The sequence below is a fragment of the Salmo salar genome, chromosome 20, assembly GCF_965601325.2.
Source record: "Salmo salar chromosome 20, fSalSal1, whole genome shotgun sequence".
Taxonomy (NCBI): domain Eukaryota; kingdom Metazoa; phylum Chordata; class Actinopteri; order Salmoniformes; family Salmonidae; genus Salmo; species Salmo salar.
Window position 1 is genome coordinate 67,268,718 of NC_138310.1, and position 14,589 is coordinate 67,283,306.

General features: G+C 42.6%; 2 protein-coding genes across 2 annotated transcripts; one reads left to right on the forward strand and one right to left on the reverse strand.

Annotated features, from left to right (window-relative positions):
• Positions 1 to 930: 930 nt before the first annotated feature.
• On the reverse strand, positions 931 to 1,842 carry LOC145862448 (glucose-6-phosphate exchanger SLC37A4-like). Its single transcript, XM_082966680.1, has 2 exons — positions 1,580 to 1,842; positions 931 to 1,322 (listed from the first exon to the last, which is right to left on the reverse strand). Exons 1-2 carry the CDS (start codon positions 1,677 to 1,679, stop codon positions 1,063 to 1,065), a joined length of 360 nt encoding a protein of 119 aa, XP_082822806.1. The 5' UTR covers positions 1,680 to 1,842; the 3' UTR covers positions 931 to 1,062.
• A 6,881-nt stretch (positions 1,843 to 8,723) lies between these two features.
• On the forward strand, positions 8,724 to 14,482 carry LOC106581109 (cilia- and flagella-associated protein 45). The gene is made up of 11 exons (XM_014162860.3): positions 8,724 to 8,906; positions 10,888 to 11,030; positions 11,265 to 11,409; positions 11,585 to 11,755; positions 11,949 to 12,127; positions 12,250 to 12,379; positions 12,607 to 12,753; positions 13,001 to 13,114; positions 13,234 to 13,427; positions 13,732 to 13,956; positions 14,221 to 14,482. Exons 1-11 carry the CDS (start codon positions 8,904 to 8,906, stop codon positions 14,294 to 14,296), a joined length of 1,527 nt encoding a protein of 508 aa, XP_014018335.1. The 5' UTR covers positions 8,724 to 8,903; the 3' UTR covers positions 14,297 to 14,482.
• The last annotated feature ends 107 nt before the right edge of the window (positions 14,483 to 14,589 follow it).

Genomic DNA, 14,589 nt, shown 5'->3' on the forward strand with positions numbered 1-14,589 from the left:
ATAAATGTTGCAATAATGGGGCCTAAACTCCCAGCCAGGTTCATACTGCAGGACAGAATCGCCCACCACGTCCCAAACTGAGAGGGCTCGAACCACTGAGGAGCAGAAGGGAATGACATATCATAATATCAGACTAGTGATGTGCTGCGTGGCTTGACACGACTGGTGTTGAATGGACAGGGATATACAGTGCATTCGGAAAGTATTCAGACCCCTCGACTTTTTCAAAATGTTGTTACGTTACATCCTTAATCTAAAATTGATTAAATCTTCTTCTTTTTTCATCAATCTACACACAATACTCCATGGTGAAGCATGGTGGTGGCAGCATCATGCTGTGGGGATGTTTTTCAGCAGCAGGGACTGGGAGACTAGTCAGGATCAAGGGAAAGATGAACAGAGCAAAGTACAGAGAGATCCTTGATGAAAACCTGCTCCAGAGCGCTCAGGACCTCAAACTGGGGAGAAGGTTCACCTTCCAACAGGACAATGACTCTAAGCACACAGCCAAGATAACGCAGGAGTGGCTTCTGGACAAGTCTCTGAAAATCCTTGAGTGGCCCAGCCAGAGCCTGGACTTGAACCCGATCGAACATCTCTGGAGAGACCTGAAAATTGCTGTGCAGCAACGCTCCCCATCCAACCTGACAGAGCTTAAGAGGATCTGCAGAGAAGAATAGGAGAACCCCCCCAAATACAAGCTTGTAGCGTCATACCCAAGAAGACTCAAGGCTGTAATCACTGCCAAAGGTGCTTTAACAAAGTACTGAGTAAAGTGTCTACATACTTATGTAAATGTGATATTTCATTTTTTTATTTTATAAATTTGCACAAAAAAAAAAATGTTTTTGCTTTGTTATTATGGGGCATTGTGTGTAGATTGATGAGGGCGGGACAGTTCAATTCATTTTAGAATAAGGCTGTATTGTAACAAAATGTGGAAAAAGTAAAGTGGTCTGAATACTTTCCAAATGCATTGTACAGAATGGTACACTGATTGACCAATCCTTTAACAGTGCAGGCAATTGATTGATACGTGTCTGACAGCTTCATATCATGGGACTACCTGGTGTTGCTTCCTGGTCCTACCTTGTGCAGCACCCTGCCACATGGGGGCCACCCCAGGCCCTGACCCAGGCCATTGATGAACCAGAGACCAGAGAAAACGGCCACAGTGGAGGACCAGGAGAAGACCATGTTGATGGCACCCACCATGAACAGGCCAATGGAGAAGAGCCAGTGGGCGCTGATCTGATCCGACAGCACGCCGCTGATGAACTTGCTGATAGCATACGCCAGAGACCGGCTACTAGTGATCATGCCTGAGGGGTAGTTCACACAATACAGAGGCAGAACACAATGCTTTATTGATTTCGGTAAACATATCAATATACATAAAGCATCAACCGATACCTCCCCATAGGATCGTTGCTGGCTTAGAAATGTGGACAGAGAATGATTCATTGAAACAAATCAAAGTCAGACCACTATCAGCAGTATCTAAACTTTGGTTGTTAATTGTTGTTTGGGACATGCAAGACAGAAACAGAGGAAAAGACAATAGTGAGGATTCTATTACCCATGTCATCTTTTTCCATCTTGATATCTTGCATGAGAGAGGGCATCACAAAAGAGAAGGTCTTCCTATTGAAGTAGTACAGCGTATAGCCCACAAACATGGCCAGGAAAATTGTGGTGCGGTACTATCCATACCCTGTGGTTGCCATGGTTTTTGCAGTGCAGAAAAAAAGTGCTAAATAAAAGAGGATTCAAAAAACAAAACTACAGAGGAGGGAAAGGGCTCCTGTTGTTCAAGGCTGTAGTACTTCTGCAGCCAGTGACTGAACTTTGGTGTCAAATCCACAGTGCAGTACAGAGATGGTTAGAAGAGGGATAGAGCTGTAATCAATAGTTGGGGTTAATGGTCAACTTCTTTACTCTAAGACTGATTTCCGCTGCCTTATCCGAGTTCTACAAGGGCCAAAGGGAAGAGGCAAGAATGGAATTGACCTACTCCGATTCTGTTATCTCCCGTAACGCTGCTTGTAAAAAAGACACTCCTAATTCCTCTTATATACCTTTCTCCCCCCTCTTGCTGATCCTGACTGTCCCTTCCTGCTGGTGTGACTGGATGTTATTAGTGTTCTTAGTTAATGATTAATTGGGGATTCCAATGGTGACTGCAAGGCCAGAGGGTGGATCCTCCTTAACCCAGGGGGTGTGTGAACAGAGATGACCATCAGCACAAAACACTAACCCATTATCACTGTGGGTTGTTCTGTGTGAAAATGCATCATTAGCTAGGTTTCCATCCAATTGGCCACTGATTTTCATGCGAATATTCTAAAATCTGCATAAAGAAAATATGCGGATTTTCCCACGGGTGATGTTTCCAAGCGTGATGACGTAGTGCACACAACATATAACTTTTCGCTTAAGTTTTCATGTACCGAATAGAAATCTAAAGTTGAATGTGTTTCCATTGCATTTTCAATGGCAAAATGGTCTTGGCACCTGCGCTCTAGCCAACAGCTTGCAGAAACAGTGCGGGTAGGCTGTGCTGGTAACGTAGTCTACATTATGAGATTATTCTAGGGAGAATATTTGTATTTGTCAACGGCAGTCACGAATCAATCATCTGCTGGAATCGGCTACTGAGGATGGAGTAGTAATTTCAATCACTGAATTAAATATAAATAATATTTAATATTCGATCTAGCAACCTTTCGGTTACTGGCCCAACGCGGTTACTGCCGCCCCTATATATATATATATATCGTAATTTAAAAGGTTGCTAGATCGAATCCCCGAGCTGACAAGGTAAGAATCTGTCGTTCTCCCTCTGAACAAGGTAGTTAACCCACTGTTCCTAGGCCGTCATTGTAATTAAGAATTTGTTCTTAACTGATTTGCCGAGTTAAATAAATATGCTTGTCAACATAGTATATCTATTTTTACCTGTAGCCTAATCTGACAGACTGTAACCGTCAATCTAATACATTCTAACAACTGATCGTCAATTTCGATAGAGCTTTGATAACTTCCAATTTAATTAACTAAACATGGCCATTAATAATTGCATAATAACACAAGGCTACAACAACAATACACTGAAGTTGTAGGCTATTTATTAAATCAGTTTGTCAGCTCCAGGTAGGCTAAACAAGTGGAAAAAATGATTTGCAATGACTCCAGTGATATAGTAATTTCAACATATTTATTGTATCAAACTGTAGACTACAATGGCATAATGGAAGTGATGGAACTCCCTCGTGTGCTCCTTCTCCGGCCTCTAGGTCACCAGGCTGCTAGTGATGGCGCACACCTGTCACCATCGTTACGCGCCCCTGCGCGTCATCACTCCCCTGATTACCTTCCCTATAAATATCGTTGCAGTTACAGGGAAAAGTCCTCAAAGAAACTGAATATGGAGAATGACACATTTGCATCTGTTGGCCATCAAGTAGCCTATTAATTAAAACAAAATACTATGTATTGGTGCATAAAAATAAAGTTGCCAATATTATGTTTAAATGTAGTTTTTTTGGTTGTCTGCTTTACCAACCATTGCTAGCTAAAGTGGGACAGTCTTTTAGGCTTTTCCAATGGAGGAAAGAGATCCAGTTTACATTAGGGACCCTATACTTAGGGTAGGCAGGGCTCTGGTTTTTGTAGTACTGTTATCCTGGTTAATTTAGATATCTTCCAGAGTACAATGGCACCAAACAGAACTAATAGTTGGGTAATGTCAGAAAAAGTGGGGACTTTTTTTCCTTTTTTTGCATTTGCGTCTTTTTTTAACCTCTTTTGACAGCTATCCAACATATTAGCCCAACACATGATACATTTCTGAAATCTTCAAGATGATAATATAACAACAAAGTGTGAATTGAATTATCATTGGGGTACAATTAGGACTATAAAAATGGTGTCCCAGTTTATCTAACCTGTGGTCCCAATTTACCGAACTCACACTGAAAATAGGGTTTTGGCTCAGTGTACACAAATGAGTGTGTAATACCTCCTGTGAATATGATATCAACATTTGCCCTGTTTGTGTGATTTAGGAAATATCTTGAGGATTTCAGAAATGTAGCTATTATATTGGATAGATGTCGAAAGAGGCTACAGATGACAGAAATGCAAAAAAGTGTTCCACTTTTTCTGAATTGATCCTATTTATGACCGGTACAATAAGTACGGGTTAATTAACGAGGGGCTATGCATTCTATTGAAAATAATGAATGGCAGGGAAGGTGTGTTCCACGACGTGCTAGCGGAATTCTCCCATAGGATAACATTGGTTTACAGGTTATGCTCTAACTCTGCTTACGTGCATGCGATTTGCAAAATTCCTTTTGCCATGTGTTCAGAGCCACTGGTACCTCTCCAGATATTGATATGATGAGAGTACGCAGTCCCCTCCATATCCTAAAAAGGAAGTATGAACTTGCAATATATCATGTGGCCAATGCCATTGTACCATTTTGCAATTGGAGAGCCATCAAGTCAGCCATTTAAACATCCAAATCATCATAAACAGTCAAAGGACAGCACAATTGAATTGTATTTGTACTGTACAGTATCCAAGTAGTGGACTTTTTGAGTTTCAGCACTTTAACTACGTGTCCAATTTGTGATGGTGATTGCCTGTTGTAATATATTTTAAATGGACAGTGTACATTAGACATATGATACAGATGATGCAATCTCTATTGCACTCCACACTGCCCTTTCCCACCTGGACAAAAGGAACGCCTACGTGAGAATGCTATTAATTGACTACAGCTCAGCGTTCAACACCATAGTACCCTCAAAGCTCATCACTAAGCTAAGGATCCTGGAACTAAACACTTCCCTCTGCAACTGGATCCTGGACTTCCTGACGGGCCGCCCCCCAAGTGGTGAGGGTAGGTAGCAACACATCTGCCACTCTGATCCTCAACATTGGAGCCCCTCAGGGGTGCGTGTTCAGTCCCCTCCTGTACTACCTGTTCACCCCCGACTGCATGGCCAGGCACGACTCCAACACCATCATTAAGTTTGTAGACGACACAACAGTGGTAGGCCTGATCACTGACAACGATGAGACAGCCTAAAGGGAGGAGGTCAGAGACCTGGCCGGATGGTGCCAACAACCTATCCCTCAACGTAACCAAGACTAAGGAGATGATTGTGGACTACAGGAAAAGGAGGACCGAGCACGCCCCCATTCTCATCAACGGGGCTGTAGTGGAGCAGGTTGAGAGCTTCAAGTTCCTTGGTGTCCACATCACCAACAAACTAGAATGGTCCAAACACACCAAGATAGTCGTGAAGAGGGCACGACAAAGCCTATTCCCCTCCAGGAAATTAAAAAGATTTGGCATGGGTCCTCAGATCCTCAAAAGGTTCTACAGCTGCAACTTCGAGAGCATCCTGACTGGTTGCATCACTGCCTGCTACGGCAATTGCTTGGCCATCGACCGCAAGGCACTACAGAGGGTAGTGCGTACGGCCCAGTACATCACTGTGGCTAAGCTGCCTGCCATCCAGGACCTCTACACCAGGCGGTGTCAGAGGAAGGCCCTAAAAAATGTCAAAGACCCCAGCCACCCCAGTCATAGACTGTTCTCTCTACTACCGCATGGCAAGCGGTACCGGAGTGCCAAGTCTAGGACAAAAAGGCTTCTCAACAGTTTTTACCCCCAAGCCATAAGGCTCCTGAACAGGTAATCAAATGGCTACCCGGACTATTTGCATTGTGTGCCCACCCAACCCCTCTTTTTACGCTGCTGCTGCTCTCTGTTTATCATATATGCATAGTCACTTTAACCATATCTACATGTACATATTACCTCAATCAGCCCAACTAACCGGTGCCTGTATATAGCCTCGCTACTGTTATAGCCTTGCTACTGTTATTTTTCACTGTCTTTTTTACTGTTGTTTTTATTTCTTTAATTACCGATTGTTCACCTAATACCTTTTTTTGCACTGTTGGTTAGAGCCTGTAAGTAAGCATTTCACTGTAAGGTCTACACCTGTTGTATTTGGCGCACGTGACAAAGACACTTGGATTTGATTTATATATACAGTACCAGTCAAAAGTTTGGACACACCTTCTTATTTTCCTTATTTGTATTATTTTCTACATTGTAGAATAACAGTGAAGACATAAAAACGATGAAATAACACATATGGAATCATGTTAGCCACCCTTTGCCTTGATGACAGCTTTGCACACTCTTGACATTCTCTTAACCAGCTTCACCTGGAATGCTTTTCCAACAGTCTTGAAGGAGTTCTCACATATGCTGAGCACTTGTTGGCTGCTTTTCCTTCACTCTGCAGTCCAACTCATCAAAAACCATCTCAGTTGGGTTGAGGTCAGGTGATCGTGGAGGCCAGGTCATTTGATGCAGCACTCCATCACTCTACATGGTCAAATAACCCTTACACAGCCTGGAGGTGTGTTTTGGGTCATTGTCCTGTTAAAAAAAAAATTATAGTCCCACTAAGTGCAAACCAGATGGGATGACGTATCGCTGCAGAATGCTGTGTTAGCCATGCTGGTTAAGTGTGCCTTGAATTCTAAATAAATCACTGACAGTGTCACCAACAAAGCACCCCCACACCATCACACCTCCTCTTCCATGCTTCACGGTGGGAACCACACGTGCCTTCAGAAAGTATTCATACCCCTTGACTTATTCCACATTTTGTTGTGTTACAGCCTGAATTCAAAATGGATTCAATTTATATTTTTTCTACCCATCTACACACAATACCCCATAATGACAAAGTGAAAAATGTTTTTTTTTTACATTTTGGCAAATGTATTGAATATGAAATACAGAAATATTTAATTGCCATAAGTATTCAAACCCCTGAGTCAATACATGTTGGAATCATCTTTAGCAGTATTTCTGGGTAAGTCTCTAAGAGCTTTGCACACCCGGATTGTACAATATTTGCACATTATTATTTTGAAAATTCTTCAAGCTCTGCCAAGTTGGTTGTTGATCATTGCGAGACAGCCATTTAAAAGTTTTTCGATAGATTTTCAAGCCTATTTAAGTCAACTCTAACTAGGCCACTAAAGAACATTCAATGTCATCTTGGTAAGCAACTGCAGTGTATATTTGGCCTTGTGTTTTAGGTTATTGTTCTGCTGAAAAGTGAATCTGTCTCCCAGTGTCTGTTGGAAAGCAGACTAAACCAGGTTTTCTTCTAGGATTTTGCCTGTGCTTAGCTCTATTCCATTTTATCAACAAAAAAACTCCCCAGTCCTAGCCAATGACAAGCATACCCATAACATGATGCAGCCACCATCATGCTTGAAAATATGAAGAGTGGTACTCAGTAACATGTTGTGTTGGATTTGCCCCAAACATAAAGCTTTGTATTCAGGACATAAAGTGAATTTCTTTGCCACATTTTTTTGCAGTTTTACTTTAGTGCCTTGTTGCAAACAGGATGCATGTTTTAGAATATTTGTATTCTGTACAAGCTTCCTTATTTTCACTTTGTCATTTAGGTTAGTATTGTGGAGTAACTATAATGTTGTTGATTCATCCTCAGTTTTCTCCTATCACAGCCATTAAACTCTGTAACTGTTTTAAAGTCACCATTAGCCTCATGGTGAAATCGCTGAGCAGTTTCCTTCCTCTCCGGCAACTGAGTTAGGAAGGACGCCTGTAGTGTAATTAATAACTTCACCATGCTCAAAGGGATATTCAATGTCTGGTTTTTTTTCATAATTTTTTTGGGGAAAACCTCCCTGGTCTTTGTGGTTTAATCTGTGTTTGAAATTCACTGCTCGACTGAGGGACCTTACACGTAAATGCATGCGTGGGGTACAGATATGAATATGTTATTATTGCACACAGAGTGAGTCCATGCAACTTATTATTTGACGTGTTAAGCACATTGTTTTACTCCTGACCTGAATTTATTTAGGCTTTCAAAAACAAAGGGGTTGAATACTTATTCAATCAAGACATTTCAGCTATTCATTTAAAAAAAAAAAAAAAAGGTAAAAATGTCTTAAAACAAGTGACACAAAATCTAAATTTAATCTATTTTAAATTCAGGCTGTAACACAACAAATTGCGGAAAAAGTCAAGGCGTGTGAATACTTTCTGCACTGTACAATACATTATAATTTTCCCTGAATTGCATGCAATTTGTTTTCTGCTCTTTACCTCTATCGTGAGTCCACGTTTCTTGTTAACATAAACTGCCACCCACTGGGCACACATTGGTTGGATCAACGTAGTTTTCACGTCATTTCAATGAAATTACGTTGAACCAATGTGGAATATACGTTGAATTGACTGACATCTGTGCCCAGTGGGCTATTTCTTTCAATCTCTGTACACCAAACCAGATATTCGAGTCAATGACCACGCCACCACGCCACTATCGAAAATGCAATGAACTATGTTTTATCATAACGACGGTGTGTTACATAGTTGTTGGCTAATCTAATTTGCAGAGATGAGGTACTTTAGCGCCACTTAGTGAGCACAAAGTGTGATGCACCACCTCCACCATACAGCAACATGCATTGCACATACTGTATATATCGCACATGCTGCATGCATGCATGTACTGAAGCCAAATATTATTTCACATCTGATTCACCTTGATACAAAGTATCCAAGATAAGAGATGATTAATATGGCTTGTGTCAAAAAGGCAGGCACAGAGGCCACGTAGACTCTTCCCCTGTTGAAGATGGGGGTTTCCATGGATACACAACAACAAAACATCTAATTTTTAGGGACATGCCAAGCACTTCTCCCATAATAAAGCCCGAAAATAGCTAACTAGGTGCTTCACAACATTGGATATTCGTTGTGTTATTATATTTGTTATTTCTTTCAGTTGATGAGAGTGGACGATTTTTGAAGATCATCATGGTAAGTGGAATCAGAGAGGCCCACAATCTTGCATGACCTAACAATTACATACACTGCCGGTCAAAAGTTTTAGAACACCTACTCATTCAAGGGTTTTTCTTTATTTTTACTATTTTCTACATTGTAGAATAATAGTGAAGACATCAAAACTATGAAATAACACATGTGGAATCATGTAGTAACCCCAAAAAAGTGTTAAACAAATCAAAATATATTTTATATGTGAGATTCTTCAAATAGCCACCCTTTGCCTTGATGACAGCTTTGCACACTCTTGGCATTCTCTCAACCAGCTTCATGAGGTAGTCACCTGGAATGCATTTAAATTAACAGGTGTGCTTTGTTAAAAGTACATTTGAAGAATTTCTTTCCTTCTTAATGCGTTATAGCCAACCAGTTGTGTTGTGACAAGGTGGGGGTGGTATACAGAAGATAGCCCTATTTGGTAAAAGACCAAGTCCATATTATGGCATGATCAGTTCAAATAAGCAAAGTCCATCATTACTTTAAGACATGAAGGTCAGTCAATACGGAAAATTTCAAGAACTTTGAAAGTTTCTTCAAGTGCAGTCGCAAAAACCATCAAGCTCTATGATGAAACTGGCTCTCATGAGGACTGTCACAGGAATGGAAGACCCAGAGTTATCTCTGCTGCAGAGGATAAGTTCATTAGAGTTACCCGCCTCAGAAAATGCAGCCCAAATAAATGTTCAAGTGACAGACATATCTCAACATCAACTGTTCAGAGGAGACTGCGTGAATCAGGCCTTCATGGTCGAATTGCTGCAAAGAAACCACTACTAAAGGACACCAATACTTGCTTGGGCCAAGAAACATGAAGAATGGACATTAGACAGGTGGAAATCTGTCCATTGGTCTGGAGTCCAAATTTGAGATTTTTGCTTCCAACCGCCGTGTCTTTGTGAGACGCAGTGTGGGTGAACAGATGATCTCTGCATGTGAATTTTCCACCGTAAAGCATGGAGGAGGAGTTATGGTGTGGTTGTGCTTTGTTGGTGACACTATCAGTGATTTATTTAGAATTCAAGACACACTTAACCAGCATGGCTACCACAGCATTCTGCAGTGATACGCCATCCCATCTGGTTTGGGCTTAGTGGGAATATCATTTGTTTTTCAACAGGACAATGACCCAACACACCTCCAGGCTGTGTAAGGGCTATTTGACCAAGAAGTAGAGTGATGGAGTACTGCATCAGTTGACCTGGCCTCCACAATCCCCCAACCTCAAACCAATTGAGATGGTTTGGGATGAGTCTGACCGCAAAGTGAAGGAAAAGCAGCCAACATGTGCTCAGCATATGTGGGAACACCTTCAAGACTGTTGGAAAAGCATTCCAGGTGAAGCTGGTTGAGAGAATGCCAAGAGTGTGCAAAGCTGTCATCAAGGCAAAGGGTGGCTATTTGAAGAATCTCAAATATAAAATATATTTCGATTTGTTTAACACATTTTTGGTGTGTTATTTCATAGTTTTGATGTCTTCACTATTACTCTACAATGTAGAAAATAGTAAAAATAAAGGAAAACCTTTGAATGAGTAGGTGTTCTAAAACATTTGACCGGTAGTGTACATGACAGTCATATGCAGCTACATGTAGCTAGCAATTATTTGCTCTTCTGTACACACTTTCAATTACTGTATAACTGTACCAGTACCAACACTGTTGACTTTCTCACAGCCACAGAGTGCAGGGTCTTCATCAAGGCTCTCTGGTAGCTCCCATTCACGTCGCTATCACACCCGTGCCCTCACCTCTCATGTGGATGAGAGCCTCTTTGGAACCACAAAACAGTTGGGCCGGCATATGTCAGCCATCTCTTTAATCTGCATTTCATAAAACACATATCAGTAACCTGTGACAATTGAACTGTGCAAGGTCTGTGTGTGTATGTGTGTTTTTGAGAGAGAGAGAGAGATAGAGAATTGGTGGAAATGTATGTTGGATTTTCTCACTCAAGGCGCTGTCAGCCTGTGATGTCAAGGACACTGAGAGGGGTGGCCGGTCTGGACCCAGGGGCCAGTCCATGTCTTCTCCAAGTCAGAAAACTCAGAAACCAGAGACAGTTCGCATCATCACAAGGGACCTCATCCGAGACCTGAAGCAAGTATCAGTCAATACCTCAATTTCTCATTTGGTTGCAATGAGTTCATCAAGTCTAATGCTTTGTGAACATACCAGTACTACACTTGGCAGTGTTTATCACGGTTTACTTATTATAAAAGAGAATGCCATCCAGTTCCATAAACCTACATTGCACCAATAAACATATCCCACAATCACATTTTACAAGTGGTAGTGAATTACAAAATAAAAACAATGCTGTCATTTTGCCAGGATCTCAAGTAAGGATCCGTCTGGGCTGTCTGTCATCCTCAACCCAACTGAGATCGAGCGGATCACAACAGCTTCTCGGGTTTCAACCAAGGAGGAGCTGGAGGCCACGCTGGAAGCCCAGAGGAGAGAGAGAGAAGCAGCTATGGTGAGAAAGGACAAATGTACCTGATGAATTTGTAAGCAACCTTTCCCTCATGAAAGCTGGGTGACTAACTGGCAGTACAGGGTCCAGCTACAGCACTACACCCTTGTGGAGATGTAACAGTAATAAACCAAACTAACTTCTGCACTGTTCCAATGTTGCTGTTTTTCCTGACCAGGATGCTGCTGAGGATAGGAAGGCCCATATCCGCCAGGCTGACCTGTCTCGTCAGAAGAACCAGGACCTAAGTGAGCTGGAGGCTGAGGCCAAGGAAAGAGCTCAGTACCTGCTGGAGAGGGCCAATGCCATGAGGATGGAGCAGGAGGACGAGGTCAAGAAACTCAATGAGGTACAGCAAGAGAATCTCATTGCTCACCCTTTCTCTTTACTTTGATACTCTTTGTTATTCGTTTTATCTCAGCTTCAGTCCCATCACTGCAATATCACACATTTACCCAGTTATTCTACCCATGCCGTGTCCAGACTCTTCCATCTCTGTGTCCTTGTGTGTGTTGTGTATGGTACTTTATTGTTGTGGACAGTTGATCCTGGGTGCCCAGTGCCACGCGGTGAGGGATGCGCAGATCCTAGAGAGGCAGCAGATCCTGGCTGAGCTGCAGGACGAGGAGAGGCGACTGGATGCCATGATGGAGGTGGACCGTAGGAGAACCCTGGAGGCCCTGGAGCAGATCAACGAGCTGCGCAAACACCAGAGGATCCAGTGAGGGCACACATGCTCACACCCACATACACACCCACACAATGGCCCATTTAAAGTCAAATACACTACATCTCTTTTCCATACTGTAACACCTCAGCTGTCTTCCCTGCGTGTGTCTATAGGGGAAACCAGCTGATTATAAATCAGATTGAGGAGCGTCTGGAGGACAGGATGCTGCAGAATGAGATGAAGGAGCATGAAGGCCAGCAGATGCTGGAGAACCTGGAGAGGATGCAGATGGAGGAGCTGGAAGTATTATTAGCTAGAGACAAGTCTCTTTGTACAGTACAACATTCTTATAGCCAGGCTTATGTATTTCCACTTTGAATGTCAGATAGGAATTCCTCATGAATTAGCATGGTCCGAGATCTGTTTGTGCTCTTGCAACTCATGAATATCATTAATGAATGAATCGTAATGCAGTTACTGTAGGCATAATGAATAATAAACAAAAGAATGGTGTGGTGTGTGTCTCCCAGGCTCTGGAGAGGAAGAAGGAGGAGCAGCAGCGTCTGCAACAGGAGATCCTCTGTATCAACGAGGACAGGCTGCTGGCCAAGGAGCGCAACAAAGAGGAGGAGAGACTGGCCGATCTCCGGGCTATGGAGTACACCTACAAGAAAATGGTAAGCGGTACTCCATTATGAACTTCTTCATTATATATCTTTGGCCTTCTTGTTTTTGGGTCAGAAAGCAGAAGGGCAAAATAGTTGTCCAAGGCTGCGTTTACACAGGCAGCCTAAGTCTGATCTTTTTCCACAAATTGGTCTTTTGACCAATCAGATCAGCTCTTTTGCCAATAATTGATTAAAAGATCAGAATTGGACTGCTTGTGTTAAAGCAGCCAAATAGACTTTTGTGTGACCCCTACAGGAGCGGGAGGCTGAGTACGAGGCTGAACAGAGACACATCAAGAGAGGAAAGGAGAAGGAGGTGGCCAGACTGCGAGCCCTACAGGAGAGAGACAAAGACCACAAGGCAGAGCAGGTGAGCAGCACCAAAGTTCCATTTGTTTCACAGTGGCTCACACTGACCTGTTGTTGTCGTAATTGATTATAAAAGGTATGGAGGAATGGTTACAGTGGTTTTGTGTATGACTTTGTCAGGATGAGCTTCGAGCCAGGAGGAACCAGGAGGGAGCAGAGAGGGATTGGAGGAGAAAAGAGAAGGAGCAGCTCAAGAAGAAGATGGATGTTGAGGAGAGGTTGAAGGCAGCTCGCTTGGAGCAGGTCACACACAAGGAGCATCTCCTGTCCATCGAGGCTGGGCGAGAGAGGGCTGAGTTTGAGAGGGCGTTGAGGTACACCATGACACAACGTAAATGTACCCACTGAGCACACACTGGTTGAATCAACGTTGTTTCCACGTAATTTCAATGATATTACGCTGAACCAACGTGGAATAGACATTGAATTGACGTCTGTGCCCAGTGGGTAGTTATTACTGTACTAACTCGATCACTGTACTTGTATTACAGTTAGGCGGTTTCAGAAATCAAAGCATAACACTATGCTATGTCTTGGACAACCAGGTTTTAAAATGTTAGCAAAGGCCTCTGTGTTAGCAGTAGAGTTTTACTGACAGTTTTTTTCCCCTCACCCCAGAGCCCAGCAGGCTTCCATCTGTAAGGAGAAGGACAAGGAGGAGAAACACAGGATCAAGATGTTGCGCCAAGCGGACGGGGTGCGCCAGCAGGTGAGGGAGCGAGAGATGCAGGCCATCGCCCTGCGCAGGGAGGTCTACAAAGAGGGAGACCGGCTGGACGAGGAGGCCCGGCATCGTCACATCCGCCTTGACGAGATCAAGGAGAAGAAGCTCAGGGAGCTCAAGTAAGTACAGAGACTGGGTGGGGACTAACTATGTACAGGGACTGGGTGGGGACTAACTATGTACAGGGACTGGGTGGGGACTAACTATGTACAGAGACTGGGTGGGGACTAACTATGTACAGGGGCTGGGAGGGGACTAACTATGTACAGGGGCTGGGAGGGGACTAACTATATACAGGAACAAGGTGGTACATAGAATTGAGAGGAACTGAGAGGATAGTCAGGTTTAGTTTTGTAATTAATGTTTGTTAATTTTACTTGTAGGGCTGCTGGACTTCCAGAGAAGTATTGCAATGAAGTGGAGAGAAGGGTCCATGCTCTTCCTGCTCTGGTTCACTAGCATGACTGACTACAACACAAACCCTGATACAAATGAAAGACTTCAATAATGGAGATAAATTGGCACCACCATCACTTTTTGATAGGGTAGAATGAAGAAAATGAATTGGTACAGGATAGAAATCTAATGTAGCACATTTATATGATTTATCATGTAATTTCTGAATAAAGATGACCGTATACATTACATACTATGAACGTTTTTTATTTTACTGTAGGCATGACCTTGATTAAGCAGTGTACATTAACTATTCAACTGATTGAAGGAAAAATACTAATTGATTGCTTATATAG